At 52.9% G+C, this 22,127-nt stretch overlaps 2 protein-coding genes across 4 annotated transcripts; one reads left to right on the top strand and one right to left on the bottom strand.

The window, feature by feature from the left end:
• Positions 1 to 5,795: 5,795 nt before the first annotated feature.
• RRP9 (ribosomal RNA processing 9, U3 small nucleolar RNA binding protein) lies at positions 5,796 to 14,719 on the bottom strand. The gene is made up of 15 exons (XM_025987025.2): positions 14,566 to 14,719; positions 14,164 to 14,246; positions 11,193 to 11,302; positions 10,731 to 10,798; positions 10,606 to 10,647; positions 10,167 to 10,293; positions 9,431 to 9,555; positions 9,247 to 9,339; positions 8,868 to 8,968; positions 8,646 to 8,780; positions 8,507 to 8,569; positions 8,211 to 8,356; positions 8,050 to 8,129; positions 7,199 to 7,272; positions 5,796 to 7,102 (listed from the first exon to the last, which is right to left on the bottom strand). Exons 1-15 carry the CDS (start codon positions 14,650 to 14,652, stop codon positions 7,009 to 7,011), a joined length of 1,428 nt encoding a protein of 475 aa, XP_025842810.1. The 5' UTR covers positions 14,653 to 14,719; the 3' UTR covers positions 5,796 to 7,008.
• A 267-nt stretch (positions 14,720 to 14,986) lies between these two features.
• On the top strand, positions 14,987 to 21,848 carry PARP3 (poly(ADP-ribose) polymerase family member 3). 3 transcript variants are annotated; one of them, XR_003233306.2, is made up of 11 exons: positions 14,987 to 15,487; positions 16,143 to 16,332; positions 16,994 to 17,119; positions 17,350 to 17,538; positions 17,749 to 17,881; positions 17,971 to 18,197; positions 18,444 to 18,590; positions 18,799 to 18,885; positions 19,128 to 19,310; positions 20,502 to 20,657; positions 21,286 to 21,848. XR_003233306.2 is itself a non-coding variant. In XM_025987000.2 (11 exons), the coding sequence occupies exons 2-11, from the start codon at positions 16,150 to 16,152 to the stop codon at positions 21,453 to 21,455; spliced, it is 1,596 nt and encodes a 531-aa protein (XP_025842785.1). In that variant the 5' UTR covers positions 15,012 to 15,487; positions 16,143 to 16,149; the 3' UTR covers positions 21,456 to 21,848. The 3 variants fall into 3 exon arrangements, 2 of the variants coding, with proteins under 2 accessions (XP_025842785.1, XP_025842794.1); XM_025987000.2 differs by having other exon boundaries at positions 15,012 to 15,487; positions 19,128 to 19,305; XM_025987009.2 differs by having other exon boundaries at positions 15,074 to 15,487; positions 16,146 to 16,332; positions 19,128 to 19,305.
• The last annotated feature ends 279 nt before the right edge of the window (positions 21,849 to 22,127 follow it).

Here is a 22,127-nt window from a genome sequence, read left to right as displayed (position 1 = left end):
TGGTTCCATACAAATTTTAGGATTATTTGTTCTAGCTCTGTGAAAAATGTTGATGGTATTTCAATAGGAATTGCATTAAATGTGTAGATTACTTTGGGTAGCATAGACATTTTAACAATATTTGTTTTTCCAATCCATGAGCATGGAATGTTTTCCCATTTTTTTGTGTCTTCCTCAATTTCTTTTTTTTTTTAATTTTATCTTTTTTTTTTTTAAGATTTTATTTATTCATAGAGACAGAGAGAGAGCCGCAAGACATAGGCAGAGGGAGAAGCAGGCTCCATGCAGGGAGCCCGATGTGGGACTCGATACTGGGTCTCCAGGATCACACCCCAGGCTGCAGGCGGCGCCAAACCGCTGCACCACCGGGGCTGCCCCTTCCTCAATTTCCTTATAAGTGTTCTATAGTTTCAGAATACAGATCCTTCACCTCTAGTGTTTTTGTATTCTTTGGGTAAATACCCAGTAGTGTGATCATAAAGTGGTTCTCTTTTTAAAATTTTGAGGAACCTCCATACTGTTTCCTAAAGTGGCTGCACCAGTTTGCATTCCCACCAGCAGTATATGAGGCTTCCTTTTTCTCCACATCCTTACCAGCACTTGTTTCTTGTAGTTTTGACTCTGGCCATTCTGACAGGGGCAAGGTGATATCTCATTGTGGTTTTGATTTGTGTTTCCCTGCTGACAAGTGATGTTAAGCATCTTTTCATGTGTCTGTTGGCCATCTGGATGTCTAGAAAAGACAATCTTTTAAAATTCCTTAAAATACCACGGACCCCAGTGCTAGCAAGATGGAACAAGAGTACTACAGTTAATCTCTCCCAGTAATGACAACTGAAAACTCTGCATAAGAGTGCAGAAAGCAACTGGACCCTGGAAAGTGGACAATAGCAGGTGGATTAGGGAAGAAAATCTTGAACAATCAGTTCTGGTTTCCATGTCATAATTGAAGGCAGCCCGAAATGCAGAACTACACTTGTGTGGATGGCAAATAATCTGAGAGGAAACCCCTCTTTCAGTTAAAAATAGACCTGCCCTACGACCCAGCAATTGCACTGTTGGGGATTTACCCCAAAGATTCAGATGCAATGAAACGTCGGGACACCTGCACCCCGATGTTTCTATCAGCAATGGCCACAATAGCCAAACTGTGGAAGGAGCCTCGGTGTCCATCGAAAGATGAATGGATAAAGAAGATGTGGTTTATGTATACAATGGAATATTACTCAGCAATTAGAAACGACAAATACCCACCATTTGCTTCAACGTGGATGGAACTGGAGGGTATTATGCTGAGTGAAATAAGTCAATCGGAGAAGGACAAGCAGTGTATGTTCTCATTCATTTGGGGAATATAAATAATAGTGAAAGGGAATATAAAGGAAGGGAGAAGAAATGTTGGGAAATATCAGGAAGGGAGACAGAACATAAAGACTCCTAACTCTGGGAAACAAACTAGGGGTGGTGGAAGGGGGGAGGAGGGCGGGTGTTGGAGGGGAATGGGTGACGGGCACTGAGGTGGACACTTGACGGGATGAGCACTGGGTGTTTTTCTGTATGTTGGTAAATTGAACACCAATAAAAATTAATTTAAAAAAAAAAAAAACCCCTCTTTCTTACCAGAGCATCAGAAAAAGTCACCTCCTCAAGCAAAGATTATGGACATTTTTTTCCTCCTCCTCCCCCATTTTCCTGTTTGTTTATTCTCATGACTCATCCCATGGTTAAAGTCACAGAGCTGCACTGCCCTTTGAGCTTGTGAAAAATCACCTCCTTGGTTAGAGGAAATATCCAGGATACAGTCCAGAATTATTCAACATATGAAGAGCCAGGAAAATCTGATGAATTCTTAAGGAAAAAGACCATCGTTTAATATTAGAAGTATCAGACAACAATGTTTAAAGTTATTATACACATCTTCCATGATGACAAAAGTGAACCCTTTCTAAATGAATGGAAACATAGTTCTCAGAAGAGACAAAAAAGAAAACAAAAGTGGGGTGCCTGATTTCTATACACTAACAATGAGACTGAAGAAAGAGAAATTAAGGAGTCAATCCCATTTACAATTGCACCCAAAAGCATAAGATACCTAGGAATAAACCTAACCAAAGAGGTAAAGGATCTATACCCTAAAAACTATAGAACACTTCTGAAAGAAATTGAGGAAGACACAAAGAGACGGAAAAATATTCCATGCTCATGGGTTGGCAGAATTAATATTGTGAAAATGTCAATGTTACCCAGGGCAATTTACACGTTTAATGCAATCCCTATCAAAATACCATGGACTTTCTTCAGAGAGTTAGAACAAATTATTTTAAGATTTGTGTAGAATCAGAAAAGACCCCGAATAGCCAGGGGAATTTTAAAAAAGAAAACCATAGCTGGTGGCATCACAATGCCAGATTTCAGGTTGTACTACAAAGCTGTGGTTATCAAGACAGTGTGGTACCGGCACAAAAACAGACACATAGATCAATGGAACAGAATAGAGAATCCAGAAGTGGACCCTCAACTTTATGGTCAACTAATATTCGATAGAGGAAAGACTATTCCCTGGAAGACAGTCTCTTCAATAAATGGTGCTGGGAAAATTGGACATCCACCTGCAGAAGAATGAAACTAGACCACTCTCTTTCACCATACACAAAGATAAACTCAAAATGGATGAAAGATCTAAATGTGAGACAAGATTCCATCAAAATCCTAGAGGAGAACACAGGCAACACCCTTTTTGAACTCAGCCACAGTAACTTCTTGCAAGATACATCCACGAAGGCAAAAGAAACAAAAGCAAAAATGAACTATTGGGACTTCATCAAGATAAGAAGCTTTTGCACAGCAAAAGAAACAGTCAACAAAACTAAAAGACAACCTACAGAATGGGAGAAGATATTTGCAAATGACGTATCAGATAAAGAGCTAGTTTCCAAGATCTATAAAGAACTTATTAAACTCAACACCCAAGAAACAAACAATCCAATCATGAAATGGGCAAAAGACATGAACAAAAATCTCACAGAGGAAGACATAAACATGGCCAACACGCACATGAGAAAATGCTCTGCATCACTTGCCATCAGGGAAATACAAATCAAAACCACAGTGAGATACCACCTCACCCCAGTGAGAATGGGGAAAATTAACAAGGCAGGAAACCACAAGTGTTGGAGAGGATGCGGAGAAAAGGGAACCCTCTTGCACTGTTGGTGGGAATGTGAACTGGTGCAGCCACTCTGGAAAACTGTGTGGAGGTTCCTCAAAGAGGAATAGACCTCCTACGACCCAGCAATTACACTATTGGGGATTTACCCCAAAGATACAGATGCAATGAAACGCCGGGACACCTACACCCCGATGTTTCTAGCAGCAATGGCCACAATAGCCAAACTGTGGAAGGAGCCTCGGTGTCCATCGAAAGATGAATGGATAAAGAAGATGTGGTTTATGTATACAATGGAATATTACTCAGCCATTAGAAATGACAAATACCCACCATTTGCTTCAACGTGGATGGAACTGGAGGGTATTATGCTGAGTGAAATATGTCAATTGGAGAAGGACAAACATATGTTCTCATTCATTTGGGGAATATAAATAATAGTGAAAGGGAATAGAAGGGAAGGGAGAAGAAATGGGTAGGAAATATCAGAAAGGGAGACAGAACATAAAGACTCCTAACTCTGGGAAACGAACTAGGGGTGGTGGAAGGGGAGGAGGGCGGGGGGTGGGGGTGAATGGGTGCCGGGCGCTGAGGGGGGTACTTGACGGGATGAGCACTGGGTGTTATTCTGTATGTTGGCAAATTGAACACCAATAAAAAATGTATTATTAAAAAAAAAAGTGGGGTGCCTGGCTGGCTCAGTTGGTAGGGCATACAACTCTCGATCTTGGGGTCATCGGCTCAAGCTCCACAATGGGTGTAGAGATGACTTAAAAATAAACTTTAGAAAGAGGAACCATGTGGAAATTCTAGAACTATAAAATGCAATATCTGAAATAAAGAACTCCCTGGGAAAAAAAAAAAAAAAAGAACTCCCTGATAGGCTCATCAGCAGAATGCACAGGACAGAGAAATCAGTCAGTAAGCTTGAATACAGAGGAATAGAAATGAGAATCCAAACAGAGAGAAAAATAATACTGAGAAAAAAATTAAAAAAATTAAAAGAGCCTCAGCAACCTGTGTGACAATATTAGGTCTAATATTTATTAGCCCCAGAAAGAAGAAATTGATGTAGAAAAAAACTTTTGAAGAAAGGCTAAGAACTTCCCAAATTTCTGAAAGGCATAAATTTACAGATTCAAGAATCTCAGCAAACACCAAAAATGATATACTCAATGACCAAAAAAAAAAAAAAAAAAAAAAAAAAAAGCAAATGAGCAAAGGACTTGTATAGGCATTTATCCAAAGAAAAGATCTGAATGCCCAATAAGTGCATGAAGATACTTGACATCGTTAGGGAAATGCATATCAAAACTGCAATGTTGGGGTGCCTGGGTGGCTCACTAGGTTAAGCTTCTGCCTTCGACTTTAGTCATATCAGGGTCCTGGGATGGCGCCCTCACACTGGGCTCCCTGCTTAGCAGGGAGTCTGCTTCTCCCTCTGCCCCTCCCCACTGCTTGTGCTCTCTAATGAAAAAAAAAAAAAAAAAAAACCTACACTGTGACACCATCTCACACTCAGGATGGCTGTATCAAAAACAAAACAAGTGGTGGCAAGGATGTGGAGAAATATGAACCCTTGTACACTGTTGGTGAGAATGTAAAATGGTGCAGCCACTGCAGAAAACCGTATGGAGATTCCTCAAAAAATTGGCAATAGAATTTACCATATGTCTCAGCAATTCCACTTGTAGGCATACACCCAAAAGAAATGAAAGCCATCTCAAAGAAAGATTTGTACAGCCATGTTTGTAGCAGCATTACTTACAATAGCTAAAACATGGAAGAAACCCAAGTGTCCACTGGCAGAGGGATAAACAAAATGTGGTATATACACACAATGGCATATTATTCAGTCTTAAAGAGAAAGAGAATATTGCACTTGCTACAATATGAATGCACCCTGAGGACATTATGGTAAGTGAAATAAGCCAGTCACAAAAAGGCAAATATTGGGCAGCCCGGGTGGCTTAGCAGTTTAGCGCCACCTTCAGCCAAGGGCATGATCCTAGAGACCCAGGATCGAGTCCCACATCAGGCTCCCTGCATGGAGCCTGCTTCTCCCTCTGCCTGTGTCTCTGCCTCTCTCTCTCTCTCTCTCTGTGTGTGTGTGTGTGTGTGTGTGTGTATGTATCTCATGAGTAAATAAAAAAAAATCTTAAAAAAAAAAAAAGGCAAATACTGAATGATACCACTTATATGAGGTACTTGGAATAGTTGAAATCACAGAAAGTAAAATGGTTGCCAGGGGTTGTGGGAGTTTTTGTTTCACAGGTATAGAGTTTCAATTTGCAAGCATTAGAGGAATGCACAGTGGTGACAGCTGCACTAACAATGCCAACGTATCTAATGTCACCGAATTGTAAGCTTAAAGATGGTTACAATGGTGGGGCACCTGGATGGCTCAGTTCATTAAGCATCCAACTCTTGATTTCAGCTCAGGTCATGATCTCAGGGTCATGGGCTCCAGCTCTGCACCAAGCCCTCCGTGCCCAGCATGGAGCCTGCTTAAGATTCTCTCCCTCTCTGCCCACACCCTCAACCTCTTCAACCCCACCCCCACTCCATATGCAATCTCTCTTAAAAATAAATAACCTCTTCTAATCAATAATAATGACATCAGCATAAGAAATGATAGTGATAAATTTTGTTACATCTTAACACAATAAAAAACAAAGATACATCCAAGAAAACCATACCCAGGCATATCACAAACTGTTGAAAATCAAAGATGAAAAAAATTATAAAAGCAGCCAGAAGAAAAATGATGCATTATTTATAGAGGAGCAAGGATTCAAGACTGTGGATTTCTCCCAATAGGAGTGTACCATGGGAAAGGGGTTCACGTATTAAGGTGCACTTCGGTGTTGCTATGCCATGGCTTTTGGGAAGTGTGTGTATGCCATCACTGAGCTCAATGTGAGGCAAGACACAGGAAGTGAATTCTATCACCATCTTCTGATTCAGAACAGGATTTTCAGGGCTTTGATCTGAACCTGACCCCTCTGGCCCCAGGAGAAATGAAGGCAGGCGAGAGCAGGTCTGTCTGAGGGGAAGCCTCCTGAGCATGGTAACAGGAGAGAAGCCCTGTGGCTTCCTCCCGAGGGGACCATGCTGCCTCTTGGGAACTACAGGCTCAGTGGCTGAGCCCAATGGGTTAAAAAAGGTTAGAGCAGAACCCATAACATTTCCTTCTTCCCATTAAGAGGACACTTTCCTGCACTTCTACATCTCTGGTCTGTCTCTCCTGGCTCCACCAGTGGCAGGAGTGAATTGTCCAGTAGATAAAATCAGCAGAAAGAACATTCTTGTGACAGCCTGGCTGGCATTCAGACCAAGGGCAGAGCTATTCTCAACTCTGACACTTGTCCTCAGGTAGTAGGCAGTGTGGTATCCCCCTCCCCCACCCATCTCTAGCTTCCTGAACTGGCCTGGGTGGGCCAGGTCAGCCTGACATGCAGGCCTAGCTTTCTTCATTTCAATTCTGACTGACAGCCAGCCCTGGTACATAACTGGACAGCCATGGCTCCCTAGCCAAGGGGTCTGCAGCTTCTGACCCCTTGCAGCCCAGAGCAGTGGGTGGGGAGCTGGCCTAATAAGGTCACAGAGGATACTCAAGAGACCAGGAGGTGGATGAGGTCTCCATCCCCAGGTTCCATGAAAGGACAGAAAGCCCTTAGGCATCAGAGATGCTGGTAGGAGCCCTGCCCCACCCCACAGTCCTGCCATCACCCTCCCTCCCCAGCCGAGAAGCTTCAAGAGACAAAGCCCAAAAAAGGAGGCTTTTAATACAAAGAGGGCAGGGCCTGGTCTGGAAAGGACTTAAATAAAGGGGAGAGGAGTCAGGAGCCTGCCGCAGGGGGCCTGGGGGCCCTGTGGAGCGGGATGATGCAGACGGAGTTCCGAGCCTCTTTGATGCGCCACCAGCGGCCAAGCCTGCAGGGGGCAGAAGGGAAGCAGCTGAGGCCAGGCCCAGCCCCCTGCACCCCATCTGGTAGCCCAGCCAGCGCCACCTCCCAGGGTGCCTCATACCTGTGCTCCTGCCCGACCCCAGCCACCAGGAAATCGCCCGAACTGGAAAACTTGAGGCTATTAATAAAACCCACCTGAGAAGAGGGAGAGATGTGGGAAAATGTGAGGACAGACCCCTCCCACACCTTCCCCTACCCAACCCCCCCATGCCTCCCTAGCACCACAGCCCTGGCCTCACTGCCACAGGCTTGGCCCTAGGAGCTTAAATCCCTGCTCTGCCCCAGCAGATCAGGGCCCCCTGATCAGTCCCCGACCCCTCAGGGCCTCAGCCTCCACATCTGTGAGATGGAGGGAAACATCACACTGGCCTCACAGGCAGTTTGTGAGGATTTAAGGAGACAGTGAAAGCCAAATACGTCACTTTTCAGGGGTGGCCTAAGGCGTGGCTCCCAGCTGTGAGGTCCCGGAGACCCCATGGCCATCACCAAGCCCTGCGCTGTCACCAGACGTTACCGACCATCCTGCCATCTCCCTCAGGGCACCCTGTGTCCACACCCTCTAGCCTGGGCCCAATCTGGCACCATTGGTGCCATCATAGCATCCGACACCCCCATGCCTTTGCACATGCTGTGCCCTGCTGTGTCCTAGCCTTGTTCCCCTGTACCCAGGACAGGGTAGAGGGGAATGTATAAGAGGAGAGGTGGGGGGAGACGGGAGAGGAGGAGGGAGGAAGGGTTCCTATCAGGCCCTGTGGTAGGAGCTGGCACTATAAAAAAGACAAGTCATAGCCTTGCCCTGAGGAGCCTCCCTTCTGGCAAGAAAAAAACAATAAGGGGCTAATCCCAGGTGCCCTGAACTCTAGGGCCTCAGGAGTGTGGCAAAGATAGGCGAGGCATTCAAGCCCCACTTACCAGGGGAATGTCGCAGAGAGGTTCAAGCTGTCGGAAGCCCTCCCCACACCGCCAGAGCCGCACGCAAGAGTTGTGGGAGCCTGAGGGATCAGGGAGATAGTGAGCGTCCCCGCACTGGCCCACCCTGCAACCCCCTCTTTTCTGCCTCAAAGGGCACCCACCTGTGGCTACAAGGTCCGTGTTGAGCAGGGCCGCCACTGCTGATACCCAGAAGGGCTGCTCGAGGCCTGGCTCCCCCCGCAGCCCATGGGCCTCACGCTGCAGGGCGAGCGGCCGCTTCTTAGAGAGACCCCACAAGGCCACAGAGCTGTGGACAAAGAACATAATTGGCAAGGGGCTGGGGTAGGGCAGAAAGGCCACTCAGCAGAAAGGAATCCCACTGCCACAAGGGAAGGTTCCTGGAGGCAAGTCCAGGAGCAGCGGTAGTGGTGCAAGGCATCCCAAAGGCAGCTCTTACCCATCATCTGCGCCCGATACCATGTGCTCCTCGTTGATAAGCTGGATGCTGTCGATGGAGCCCCTGGCAAAAGGAACAGTGAGGGGCACAGCCCCACCCCAGCCCCTCTCCCCTGACCTGGCCCAGTGGATAGCCTTACTGGTGGCCATAGAAGACAAGCTGGGACTCCTCAGGAATCTTCCACACACGCACCGTCCCGTCCCGGCCCCCAGCCGTCACACAGCATTCCCTGCTCAAGGCATCCAGCGCAGCGACAGCATCCTGGTGCCCAAAGCTGGAGGGGGAGAGGGGGCAGAGGGAGGATGGGGTCCCACGTGCACTGGCACATGCATCTGCACACCCTTTCCCCATGCACACTCACAGTGTCTCCACATAGGAGTTCTCTGCCACGTTCCACACCTTCACAGAGCGGTCATGGGATGTGCTATAGAGCTGGTGGGTTCCTCTGCGGAATGCCAGACCCTACAGATACATGGACAGGAAGCAAAAGTGGACCTGGACAACAGCAGGCGAGATAGAAGTCCTCGCCGGGGAGGATTTCCTCCTAAAAAGCACGTCACAAGCCCAGGGAGGCAGGGGTGCACTCCTGAGCGGCCTCCCCACTCCCTAGGCAAGCTCAGTCTCCCCCCAATTCCCCTTCACCTCCTTTATGTCCCTGAGGATGGACACCCTCTGCCTCATTCAGCCCACTGCCCCAGCCCGGCCCACTTGGTTGCTTGGTAAATGCCCACAGCTCCTACCGACACGGCATCCCGATGGCCTGTGAAAGTGTACAGGTGCTGGCAGCTCCGGGCATCCCATATGAGAATGAGCTTGCTGCGGTCACCCGAGGCCTGTGGAGATGAGGACAATGGCCACTGGCACGCAATGTGTGCCCCCGACTCTCGCCCACCACCCCCCCCCCCGGGGCCAGCCCTGTCTTACGAGGTACTTGCCATCAGAGGAGATGGCCATGCAGAGAATATGGCTGCTGTGGCTGGGGGGTTGCCCCTCAACACCCTTCTTGGCCCGTGGGATCACGTGAAGCTTCCGTCCAGTCTCCACGCTCCCTGACAACAGGAAGGAGAAAGGTTACTGGGACAGAGGGTAGGACTGGCTGGCAACCCCCTCAGGGGCAGCACGGGGCTGTGGAGAAAGTGGTGCCTTCAGAGCAGAACTCAGCTCGGCTGCCGTGAGCCCCTGTATAATCCCCAGGTTCCTCATCTGTCACCCAGTGACAGTAACCCCCAAGGGCAGCCACGAAGCCCCAGAGAGGATAGGAAAGTGCCTTAGGACCAAGGGTACGAGTTCTTCCAGTTTCTCCTAAGGGTGGATGAAAACAGTACTCAGCTGTCGAAGGGGGGTACCCAGGAAGACCGGGATGCAATCCCAGGACAGCACAGAGCCTCAAGTGTCCTCCAACTGCCCACCTACAGCACCAATCCCCATTCATCAGTATCCTGCCTCTGTTCAATCGCCTCCAATGACAGCGATGGGGAGCTCCCAGCCCCACTCTTAGGCAGAAGCTTTCACTGGCACCCAGAGAACACCTCCTTAGGAATAAACTTATGTCCAGAAGCTTCCCCCACCAGGCCTCAGTCTGCCCTGATTACTCCCTCCTCCACAGATCAGCCCTCCCAAAAGATCCCCGGGTCTGCACCCCCAAGCCAGGCTCACTCACACTTGATAATGGTGCAGTCTTTGGCAGCAGAGAAGATGGCAGAGTCATCGGGGGTGATGACCACACACGTGATGGAGAGCTGGTGCCCCCGTAAGACGCGGATGTCAGCCGGGGCTGGGCCCTGAATCTGGGCAAGCAGAGCGAGGTCATTGCCACAGAGGACAAGAAGGCCCCTAGATGCTCACTCACTCGCGCGCATGCGCGCGCGCACACACACACACACACACACACACACACACACACACACACCATCCTTTCCCACCACCCTGACCAGGGCTGCAAGGATCAGACCCTTACCTGACTCTGTCTGCCTAAGTGCCCACCATGTTCCAGAGCAAAAACCCCACAGCCTGAGTCCCCAGTTAGGCCATTCACTCACCTACCCACGTGGGACCCATGATTCGCTTCAATCTTACATCAAAGTCCCCTGCCCGCTTACCTCCTTTGCCACTGACTTCTGCAGCCTGCCCCTCTGCTCCAGCTGCACAGAGAGGAGAGGGATGAGCTCCCAAAAGCAGGACCAGCCCAACCCTTCTCTCCCACCGCCTTCCCTCCACAACTCACCACATCCTCCTTCAGGCGCCCTGCCACCTGGTCCTCCTCAAATGCCCGGGCCTCAGCCTTCTCCTCCTCTATGCAAGGACAGACCAGACCAAGTCAATGTAGGCCTATACTCCACTTTTCCCTTCCCATTCCCACCCCACCCCACTGCCTTGGTCTTGGGCTCCAAACACTCGGGTTATGTCCCAAGGGAAGTTCAGGCTGCCCTGGGCAAAGGAGAGATCTCCTCCTGCCTAACCCCTGCCATTACTTAGAGATTAGGCTAAAGCCCCCTGAAGGTCAGACCCATCCCAGGAGGCCCGTTAGTCTCCCAGCCACCCTCCTTCAGGAAAGCCTGCACCAGCAGCTCTGGCAATCCACCAGGTACCTGCTCAGGTACCTGCTCAGCCACCCGTCAGGCGGCTGGGGCACAGCAGGTGGTCTTGGACACAGGCCCTGCCCCTGCCTGTCAGTGCATGGGCTCACCTTGCTGCCTGAGCTGCTCCAGGTAGAGCTTGGCCAAGCGAAGCTTCTTCTCCTGGGCTGTCTCCTCCAGCTCCTCTTCCTCTTCCTCCTCAGTCTTCCTAGGAGCCAGGCTGCGGGAAGGAAGGGAATAGCTCTCAGAGGGCTCACCCCACTCCCCCAGCCACTAAGACCATACCTCCTCACTGCTTCCCCTGGCACTCAACCACCCCCGTCTCATAGCCAACGATTACATATGCAGAAAACCCAAAGACTGAACTTGTCAAACTGAAAGGAACCACCCAGTCCTCACATGAGGGTGAAAAGAGACCCAAAATCCAAAGAGATCACTGTGAAATCTCTCAACTCTAGAGGGAAAGAGCAGGTTCTACAAGCTGTTGAAGAAAGGTCACATACAAAGGGTCTGGAATCAATATCAACAGTGGTCAACAAAGGAGCCACATACACAAAATACTGAGTTGTTTACACAAGATGTGAACCCCTGGAAGGCGACACCAGTTAAACCAGTGAAGACACTGTTAGATGTACAAGCTGCCACAGGACTGGGCTTCTCTAAGCCTCACAACAGGATGAGGGACGTGCCCCAACACAAGACAGTCAGCTGGGAATGACAAAGGCATGGGAGACAAGGAACAGGAGCTCCAATATAGGAAGCAGAAAAGGCAGATCCCAGACCATGCATCCCCAGACAGGGGAGCTATGGCCAGCCCAGATCTGATAAAAGGACCTAAGCAGGGGCAGCCCCGGTGGCTCAGCGGTTTAGCGCCGCCTTCAGCCCAGGGCATGATCCTAGAGACCCGGGATTGAGTCCCACGTCGGGCTCCCTGCATGGAGCCTGCTTCTCCCTCTGCCTGTGTCTCTGTCTCTCTCTCTGTCTCTCATGAATAAATAAATAAAATCTTAAAAAAAAAAAAAAAAAAAAGGACCCAAGCAAGAGGCAGACACACTGGGGACGTGCCTACCACACCCTCACTGCATCTACCCTGAGGACAGGATTCCAGGTGAAACATAACTGGTCTTGGCCTGACCTTGTGAAGCTTTCCATTACATGTCTCATATTCGCACTGGCTAGAGCACTCACCTCACTCAAGACACATCCTACGTAGACTTGCTCCTGGGAGCTACAGGCAGGCCACAGGAACCATGGAAAAGGCAAAACTCTAGCGACAGTAGTCAGCAGGGGCTAGAGGGAGGGGGGCGTGGACTCCAAAGGAGGGGGTGGGGTGGGAGTGTTGTGTGTGGCAGGAGGGGTTCTAGCGCATGATGAAACCCTTCCACACCTTCAGAGTGGTGGTAGTTACACCACTATATGTGTTTGTCAAAACTCACATACTGTACACTAAAGAAAGTGAATATTACTGTATGTAAATTATACCTGGTTAAGAAAATGAAAAGAAAAAGGAGGAGGAAGAGGAAGAAGGAAGGGAGAGAGGGAGGGAGGGAGGGCAGGAAGGAAGGCAGGAAGGAAGGAAAGAAGGAAGGAGAAAACCAAAGAAACAATTAAGTCAGGAATGCAGAGTTGGGGCCTCTAAATTCCTAACCTAAGTGGTGGGTGCACTGAGGTTCATCATCTCACCATTGCCCCCTATGGTCCAAATACATTTCATTGATTTTTCTGTATCTCATACATTCACAACACATTTTTTTAAAGATTTTTTTTAAATTTATTTATTCATAGAGGCACAGAGAGAGAGAGGCAGAGACACAGGCAGAGGGAGAAGCGGGCTCCATGCAGGAAGCCTGACGTGGGACTCGACCCTGGGTCTCCAGGATCACGCCCTGGGCCGCAGGTGGCACTAAACTGCTGCGCCACTGGGGCTGCCCCACAATATTTTAAACATTTAAAAGTGTTCAGCACAGGGCCAGGCACACCACTACCCACAGTGATCTTAAAAGTAAGTATGTGAAGTCTTCCTGTGACCAGGTTAAGGCCAACTTGTGCTCAATGTTAGAAGCTGAATTTCTTTTTCTTTTTTTTTAAGATTTTTTTTTTATTTATTCATGAGAGACACAGAGAGACGGGCAGAGACACAGGCAGAGGGAGAAGCAGGCTCCATGCAGGGAGCCAGATGTGAGACTCGGTCCCGGGACTCCAGGATCAGGAAAACTTTGGAACTTTATTTTTTTTAATTCCCTGGGCTGAAGGCGGCGCTAAACCACTGAGCCACCCAGGTGTCCCTAGAAGCTGAATTTCTAAAGTCAACTCTTAGGAAAGCCCCAGGATTCCCTGGTATGATGGCCTCCATTCCACAGGCTCAGGCGTGGTACCTTGTTAACTTCCTCTGAAACCCTGCAACATGTCTCACCCCTGTCACCTGCAGAATGGAGGTATTCAAAGCCCTCCACAACCTGGATGCGGCCAACACCTGCCTTTCCAAGCTGTCCATCTCCCACTTGGGCACATGTAAAGCCCTAGACTTTTCTCTGCTCCCTGAATGTCCTCCTCCCTGCCCTTCCTTATCTGACAGATTCCTCCTTATCTCCCCAGGCCCTATTCAATCGTCCCATTCCCTGTCTCCAGAACACAGAGCTGAAGAATACCCACTTCATTACAACCCATTTTGTCTTCACCTGCCTGCTTACCTCTGCATTGTCAACAGTAAAGCCAGTGCCTGGCATATGTTGAGAACAGCAATTTGACATTGTGGGAAAACAGATGGAAGAACTAGCAAGCATTTCTCGCATGCCTCTCCCCATACCAGCCCGTCCAGCTTGTGCACCTGTCCCTGCCGTGAACCAGGGAGGTCTCACTGGTCTCCCACTGGGACTGGGGGTTCTCCCCACACAGAGACCCTGCCGGGAAAGGAGAGGAGACTTCTCAATCTCCTTAAGACGAGTCCTACTACCAGGCTCAGAACTGGAGGGAAGAGCCAAGATCTACGAGCCGAAAAGGCCCAGCTCTGCCCCGACTCCCTGAGTCTTCCATACACTATGAGCCTCAGTGTTCCCTTCCTCCAGGTGGGAGAGAGCTCACCTCTCACTCTCAGAGTCGCTGGAAATCTCCTCATTCATCTTGCCGCCTCCCTTGGACTTGCCCCGGTCCCCGGCAGAGTCGGCCTGAGAATTAAATGATCCTTTCGTTAGTCAGGGGTCCCAACCACCCCGGCACTGACCAAGCGCGCCTTCCGATCTTCGAGAGCCGCCGCACCAGGAAAGGCAGTGGCCTCCCCACCCCCACCCCCACCCCCACTCCCACCCCCGCCGGCTCCAGTGCAAGGTCTTTCAGGATCTGGCCCCGGAGAGAGGTACGAAGCTGACTCCAGCTGGGGTCCCGAAAAAAGGGCCGCGGAGGCGCCCGGGGCCCCGGTGTCCCGGAGCGGATGACGCTGGTCCCGGCGGCGGGGCTGACTCTGGCCCGCAGAAGCTTCAGGCTCACCTTTCGCCGCCGCTTGCCGGCCCCCGCACCGGCCGCGGCCCCCGAGGCCGGCCTTCCGCGCTTCCGAGCCGCCGCCGCCGCCGACATGCTGCCCACCGCGAGCGCAGCGGCCGCCGCCGAGAACTCACGTGGCTGCTAAACCCCGGAGGTCTGGCAGGACTCCGCGCCCGGATAGGCTCCCGGTGCCCCGCGGGTCCCGCCTCCCACGGCCCCATTGGCTGCCTCTGTACGCTCTGTCCCGCCCCCAGGCGCCCATAGGATAAACGCTTGTGGCCCCGCCTCCAAGGCTTCCTCCAGGCTCCAAGCCTCTTCGGGCGCTTCCGGCCCAAAGCTGCGGCGCCTGCGCCCTGCTGCGGGCCGGCGACCAAGGGGCGGGCCGGACCAGAAGCGCCTTCTCTGTGTTTGCGGCCCTTGGACGCTGGGGGGCGTCAGAGATGCGGCGCCCCGAGTCTCGCAGCGGGACTCCTCCCCGTCGGGGGCGGGAGCTAGGGTGAACCAGCCTGGCTCTAGGTAACGGCGAGGAAACGTAGGCAGCCCGGAGGAGAGGGAGGCAATGCCCGCACCTGCGCCCAAGGTCACGGGGCAGCCTCAGGCCACTCAAGCGGCGCGAGGGACGCGTCAGCCTCCTGGGCTGCGCTGGCTCTCTCCCGATCAAGTGTCCAGCGGTCCGTGGGACAGGCTGCTGGGCTCCGCTAGTCCAGCCTCTGACTCACTTGACTGGTGGCCAGATAGCTGGAAAACCACACCCCCACCCCTGCGCTGCCCCTGCCCCCACCCCTGGCGATCGTAGGGAGATCACTGCCCCAAGTCACGCCTAAGGTTACGGAGGGTTGCTGGAGAAGGCCCTAGAACTGGAACTGCCCTGGGGGTCCTGATACTAGATCCGTGGCTGCCATCTCTCCCAGGTCCCTCCTTCTTTTAGGTGAGTGCCCTATGGCCCTGCCCACAGCCCTCTGCAGGGCAGGGCAGGGCAGGGCAGGGCAGGACGGGGTGGTGCTGGTGCTGGCCCACTGGTCTCAGACCCTGACTGGCACCCCAGAACTTTTAAACCCCTTGGGAAGGATTTCTGGGCCGCAGGGTCCCAAGTTCTAGAGGGACAGATCTGGCCTCGGGAGTGTGGCCCTTGGAAGCTGCTGCCCACTCTCCTCCATAGTTGGGGTGACTCAGCCCAGCAGCCATGCCACATCCATCTGAGTCAGCTGAGACAGGGGCGGAGCGGGCAATACCCAGGGAGTGCTCTGGAGGGAGGAGGAGCCCAGAAGCAAGAAGAGATTCTCCTCACTTTCCCTCCCTCATCAGGACACTGGATTGCTAAAGAGAATAGGGAACCATTCTTCTGAGGCTCTGGGGCAGACTGGACAGGGTCCTGGCCTGGCCCATGCGAATGGGAAAAGGGAAAGGTGACTGGTACAGAGAGCTGGTTTTGGTCTGGCTAGAGAATGGGGAGATGGAGTCAGGGGGAGGCAGTGCAGAGAGGGTCACCAAAAGAGCAAACCCAGAGTGGGGCACGTTGGTGCTGTGCTAGCCAGGTGGGATGCAGAGGCCATGAAGGCCTGAGGGCCCTCTTTGTGCCCCAGAAGAGCCATGGCTCCAAAGCGCAAGCCCCAGGTGCAACAGGAGGGCCCTGAAAAAAAGAAGGGGCGGCAGGGTGCAGAGGAGGAGGACAGCTTCCGCTCCACTGCTGAGGCCCTCAGAGCTGCACCCACAGAGAAGCACGTAGTCCGAGTGGACCCAGCATGCCCGCTCAGCCACAACCCCCGGACCCAGGTAATCTGTCGTCCCCTTCCAGACTTGGAGCCTAGGTACAAATACACTCAGACCGGTCCCCCTCCTCACTGGGCCTCGGCTCTGGCCAGGTAGCTCAGGCTCCCAAGAAGCTATGTTCCCCTGAGACCCCAACGGTCAGGTAGGGTTATAGCCCATCAGATCCAGGCAGGTCATGTCTGCTCCTCAGACCCTAGGGTAAGCCTCCAAGCTTCTCAGGCCTCCACCTGCCACACTTAAGACAGGATTTCAACCTCCTTAGTCTCCCTAGGGCTCACCTGTAACCCCTAAAGCAGCCCCACAGGGCCATGTCCCACTGAGATCCCTTTTGCATGGCAGGGTTGCGTCCTGTCAGACCTCCAGGGCAGAAGCAGTGTCTCCCTCTGATTCCCTGACACAGGGTACAGCCACATCCTCCCAGAACTTCCCCCAACTGAGTTTAGTCATGTTCCCTCAGATTGTGGCCCCCAGGGCAGAACCATGACCTCAAGCCTTTCCTGATAGAGCCTCCCCTGGATGTCCCAGTGCATCCTGACTGCTGTTCCCCTCAAACCCCTGTCAGTGTGTGGCCCACCCTCCCTAAGGCCTGCTCTCCCACTTGTTCCACCTGAGGGCCACCCAGGCTGGCCTGCCCTCCCCAGAGCACCCCCGCCCCCGGCCCTAGGTGCATGAAGACTACGCCTGCACCCTGAATCAGACCAACATTGGAAGAAACAACAACAAGTTCTACATCATCCAGCTGCTGGAAGAGGGGGACCGCTTCGCCTGCTGGAACCGCTGGGGCCGTGTGGTGAGTGCCACCTTGCCATCCTGGACCCACCTTCCCCACCCCTGTCACCAGGGTCCCCACAGCTCACTCGGCAACTGCCTGCACCCTCTCTCCACCTCTGAATGCTCAGGGGCTCCTGGCGCAGGGCCTGGCACAGCTGAGGCCAACCAGATGTTTCACAGTGGGCAACTGTGGCAGGCACCCGCACCCCCCCCACCGCCTGCCCTGCTGCCTGAGGCTGTTGGTTGCAGGGAGAGGTGGGCCAGTCGAAGCTCAGCTACTTTGTGTTGCTGGAGGATGCAAAGAAGGACTTTGAGAAGAAATTTCAGGACAAGACCAAGAACAGCTGGGTGGAGCGGGACCACTTTGTGGCCCACCCGGGCAAGTACACACTCATCGAAGTACAAGGAGAAGATGAGGCCCAGGAGGCCGTGGTGAAGGTGAAATGGCCAGGAAGGGTGTTGGTGGGCCCCAGTATGAGGGAGGGGACTGGAAGGAGAGACCCAGCCAGTTGGCTTCTGCCACTGCCCAGCTGTGTGACCTTGGGCATACACCTCCCCTCTCTGGCCTCAATGTGGCCAGTCTCTAATGCCAGGTTCTGCTTTGGCTGTGCCCAGCTGCTCCTGCCCATCCACGCCCTCTACCTCTAGGTGGATGGAGGCTCAGTGAGGAACATAGTTCAGCGAGTACGGCCCTGCTCCCTGGACGCACCCACACAGAAGCTCATCACCAACATCTTCAGCAAGGACATGTTCAAGAATGCCATGACCCTCATGAACCTGGGTGAGGGGAGAGGGGCCAGTTAGGAGGCAGGGGCCACAGGGGTGGCAGGGCTACAGGGCTGAGTCTCCCCCACTCTCTCCACCCCTTAGATGTAAAGAAGATGCCCCTAGGGAAGTTAAGCAAGCAGCAGATTGCACGGGGCTTCGAGGCTTTGGAGGCTCTGGAGCTGGCCCTGAAAGCCCCCACGGATGGTGGCCACAACCTGGAGGAGCTGTCCTCCCACTTCTACACTGTCATTCCCCACAACTTCAGCCGCAATCGGCCCCCGCCCATCAACTCCCCTGAGCTTCTGCAGGCCAAAAAGGACATGCTGCTGGTGAGGTTTGGCAAGCAGGCAGGCAGCAGGGCAGACAGACAGACTGGGCAAGGGAGATGGGGGAGATGGCCAAGGAGGCCCAGATAGGCGGACTGAATGGGTAGCTGGAAGGACAGGGGAGGGGAAGGCCAGCCGGATAGATGTGATGGGAGTGCACAGGTCATGTGGCTGGGGCCCCAGGTCGTGTGGGAGGGAGGAGGCTGGGAGTGAATTGGACAGACAAGCTGTCAGTGTCCAACACTGTAGGTGCTGGCAGACATTGAGCTAGCCCAGACCCTGCAGGCATCCCCTGAAGAGGAAAAGGTGGAGGAGGTGCCACACCCCCTGGACCGAGACTACCAGCTCCTTAAGTGCCAGCTCCAGCTGCTGGACCCAGAGGAACCCGAGTACAAGGTGGGCCATGTCCCACAGAGGAGCCAGGACAACAGTAGGCACTGTCCCTCTGCCCATCTGCCCTCCTGGTGTGCAGAAGAGCCACTTGCCCTTGGCCTTCTCTCCCTGTGTCTGTAGGGCCTGAGGAGAGCTCTGGGACTGGAAGCACCAGTGGGGGTTTGTCCACACATCTCTCACCCTTGACAACTAGCTTCTACTTTTCCTGCAGGTGATACATACCTATTTAGAAAAGACTGGCGGCACCTACCGGTGCCCTGCTCTTCAACATGTTTGGAAAGTGAACCGAGAAGGGGAGGTAAGGGAAAGTACCCCCCCAACCCATTACCCTCACTACCTGTCCCTAGCCTATGTGCCCATTAGCAAGTCGGTATAGCAACTCATCAGCTTCCGCCAGACCCAGGCCTTGCGTATGTGTGCATGAGTATGCGTCACTGGCCACAGGGGCCTTTTGCTTCGCTCATGCCCTCTGAACAGTGGGGAGAAGCACCTGAGCTTGGATAATGTGATGCTCCCTGTTTCCACCTCCTTCCCCTGAAGGGAGATAGGTTCCAGGCCCACTCCAAGCTGAGTAATCGGAAGCTACTGTGGCATGGCACCAACGTGGCGGTGGTGGCCGCCATCCTTGCCAGTGGGCTCCGCATCATGCCACATTCTGGCGGCCGCGTTGGCAAGGGCATCTACTTTGCCTCAGAGAACAGCAAGTCGGCTGGCTATGGTGAGGTACCTCTCGGGGCCAACCCCCAGGGATACTAACCCTAGTGCTTGCCCAGCTTGTGGTGGATCTGGGAGAGGAATCTTTGAATGGCTACTGACTAGAGTGCTCAGTGGGGCTCCCCGGGGACTGGAGGAACTCAAAGGGAGGGCAGTGGCCAGGGACAGGTTAGAAGTGGCAGGCAGCTTCCCTTCCCAGAGAAGGTGATGCAGATCACCTTCAGGATGAGTGAGCCAGCCAGAGGTGGGGGCGGGGGAAGGTAGTGAAAGAGGAGGCTTGGAGGTGAGGAAGCTAGAAGCACAAACCCTGGAAGGCTGCAGCAGGTCAGGACCTCTGAGCACAGCCTGATGATAAAGATCCAAGCAAATGCCTGGTGTAGGCAGGGGGCTGGAGTTTATCCAGGGAGTGATGGGGACCCTAACCAGACTTGTATATAGAGCATCTCAGTGGCTGTAGCCATGGGGAGGGCCACTGGGCCAGAGGTGCAGGGAAGCCATGCTCTCACCCAGGCCAGATGTGATAGGCATCCAGCCCAGGCAGTGGAGGTGGGGGAAGAGAATATCCGTGAGAGGAATGCATGAGAAGTGGGATAGGAAGCTTGTGTGACAGGGCCGGAGGTATCTCTCATCATCCCCAAGTTTCTGTCCAGAGGTGTCCTCACTAAGACCACCTCCCCAGACTGGATTCTCAGCCAGCCCATCATTGGAGACCCCTACCCCCCACTGAGCCAAGAGAGCCAGGCTGGATGGGGGTGATGATGTTCTAGGATATCTGAGGTTGCCCAGGGCAAGGGGTCCACCAGAACAGAGGAGCCTAGGAAGGAGTAGAGGGTGGCCTTGGGAGAGCTAGTGCAAGGGGGTCCCCAGGTAAGGGGCAGAGGATACCAGTGGCGAAATCAGCAGAGCCGGCCAGAGAGAGAAGGCATCTACCCTGGATTTAGCCACTGGGACTCATAGCTGACCTTGGCATGAGGAGCAGGGGCTGCAGAGGCCTGCTCTCAGGAATCCAAGGAATGGGGGAGCAGGTGGGAGGGAGCACAGCCAGGACAAGGGGGTGTTTTTAAGGATGCAGGAAGAGTGGGCACTTTTCTGGGCTGAGTCAACAAAGCCAGAGGAGATAATAATGCAGCAGAGTGGGGGTCAGGAAGTCAGATAGGAGGGCCAAGCTGCCCATGTTGAGCTTCTCTGTGTGTCCCCCAGTTACTGGCATATCCTGCGGAGCCCACCAAATTGGCTACATGTTCCTGGGTGAGGTGGCACTGGGCAGAGAGCACCACATCACCGTCGACGACCCCAGCTTGAAGCAGCCACCCCCTGGCTTCGACAGCGTCATTGCCCGAGGCTCCACAGAGCCTGGTGGGTCCTGAAAAGCTGGACATGCCTGAGGATAAAGGCCTGGGGCTGAGCTAGGGGACTGGGAAACTTTCAGGGAGGAGGTGGGCAGGGGAGGGGCAGTGGTGGGGAACGAGAAGAACCATGCTTCCCTACTATGTCATTCACAAACCTTTGCTGATTCAACACATCACTCCTGAGCATCCAGGAGGGCTTCAAAGGAAAGGTGTCAATGACTGAGCATCAAAAGGTAAGTAGGCAGTGACGCCTGGGTGGCTCAGCGGTTTAGCACCTGCCTTCAGCTCAGGGCCTGATCCTGGAGTCCTAGGATCGAGTCCCATATCGGGCTCCCTGCATGGAGCCTGTTTCTCCCTCTGCCTGTGTCTCTGCCACTCTCTCTGTGTGTCTCTCATGAATAAATAAATAAATAAAATCTTAAAAAAAAAAAAAAGTAAGTAGGCATTTCCCAGGCAGAGGAATTAGGAGGATATTCCAAGCAGAAGACCCAGCCTGCGCAGTGGTTTGGAGACTGCAAGGTGGGAAGGAGCAGGGGTTCCCTGTGGCAGAGTGGGGAGCATAGGGGGCAGAACTTATTGGTGAAGCTGAGGATCAGTGACCCTTGAGTCACCTGTGGCCCTTGCTGTACCTGCAGATCCATCCCAGGACACCGAGCTAGAGCTGGACGGCCAGCGAGTGGTGGTGCCCCAGGGCCAGCCTGTGCCCTGTGCAGAGTTCAGCAGCTCCAGATTCTTCCAGAGCGAGTATCTCATCTACCAGGAGAGCCAGTGTCACCTGCGCTACCTGCTGGAGGTTCACCTCTGAACCATCTGCCTACCCCTGCCCCTTGCCTGGGGCCTACTGGTGGCCAGACTGTCATCCTTAACCTTCCTGCCCATCTCTGGTGCCCCCAGATCTCCCTCTTATGTCCCAGACAGTGATTCCCCCCCTCCCTCCAATCCTTGCTAGCCGTGGCATGGCTATGGCTCCAGAGTCTCGCCTCCTAAGGTGTTGGGTGTGATGGACTGCCATTGTTACTGGGGCACAGATACAGTAGCCCATTCAAGTTTGAGGAGCACAGGCTGAGAATGGATGGAATCCCACATCCACCCAGGCTGTCCGCCCTGCCCCAGACTGTCTGTCCGAGAGGTGTGAGCACCAAGGTAGGCTGAACTTCAAAGCATATATAACAAGTTTATTAAATATTGTATCTGCTCACTCCCTGGTCTCTGCTTGTCTGTGCTGCAGCTGCACAAGGCCTGGCTCTCCTTCCCTCTTGTCGGAGACCCACCACACCACACAGCAGCCCTAACCCCACACTAGGGAGTGAGCACTCACAAGGTTGATGTGGGACACACACACACACACACACACACACACACACACACCAATCTACATCCGTGTCTGCAACAATGGGCCTCCTGATCCTTGAGCTTTCAAAGGAGACTCTCACCAATTCAGAACTGTTGGGCATTTGGGGACCCACCTGGTGATTCT

This window comes from Vulpes vulpes, chromosome 9, assembly GCF_048418805.1.
Source record: "Vulpes vulpes isolate BD-2025 chromosome 9, VulVul3, whole genome shotgun sequence".
Lineage (NCBI taxonomy): Eukaryota > Metazoa > Chordata > Mammalia > Carnivora > Canidae > Vulpes > Vulpes vulpes.
Note: the sequence above shows the minus strand (reverse complement) of the source record. Positions and strands in the feature narration are given on the sequence as shown.

Excerpts from the sequence above, each read along its gene's own strand:
- RRP9 (XM_025987025.2), bottom strand. The coding sequence starts at position 14,652 with ATGTCGGCGGCGGCGGCGGCTCGGAAGCGCGGAAGGCCGGCCTCGGGG. Across the intron at positions 11,303-14,163 it reads AGCGACTCTGAGAGTGAGAG|CCTGGCTCCTAGGAAGACTG; the intron begins GTGAGCTCTCTC and ends TCCTTCCCGCAG. Across the intron at positions 8,781-8,867 it reads AACTCCTATGTGGAGACACT|CTTTGGGCACCAGGATGCTG; the intron begins GTGAGTGTGCAT and ends CTCCCCCTCCAG.
- PARP3 (XM_025987000.2), top strand. The coding sequence starts at position 16,150 with ATGGCTCCAAAGCGCAAGCCCCAGGTGCAACAGGAGGGCCCTGAAAAA. Across the intron at positions 16,333-16,993 it reads GCCACAACCCCCGGACCCAG|GTGCATGAAGACTACGCCTG; the intron begins GTAATCTGTCGT and ends CCCCGGCCCTAG. Across the intron at positions 20,658-21,285 it reads CCGAGGCTCCACAGAGCCTG|ATCCATCCCAGGACACCGAG; the intron begins GTGGGTCCTGAA and ends CTGTACCTGCAG.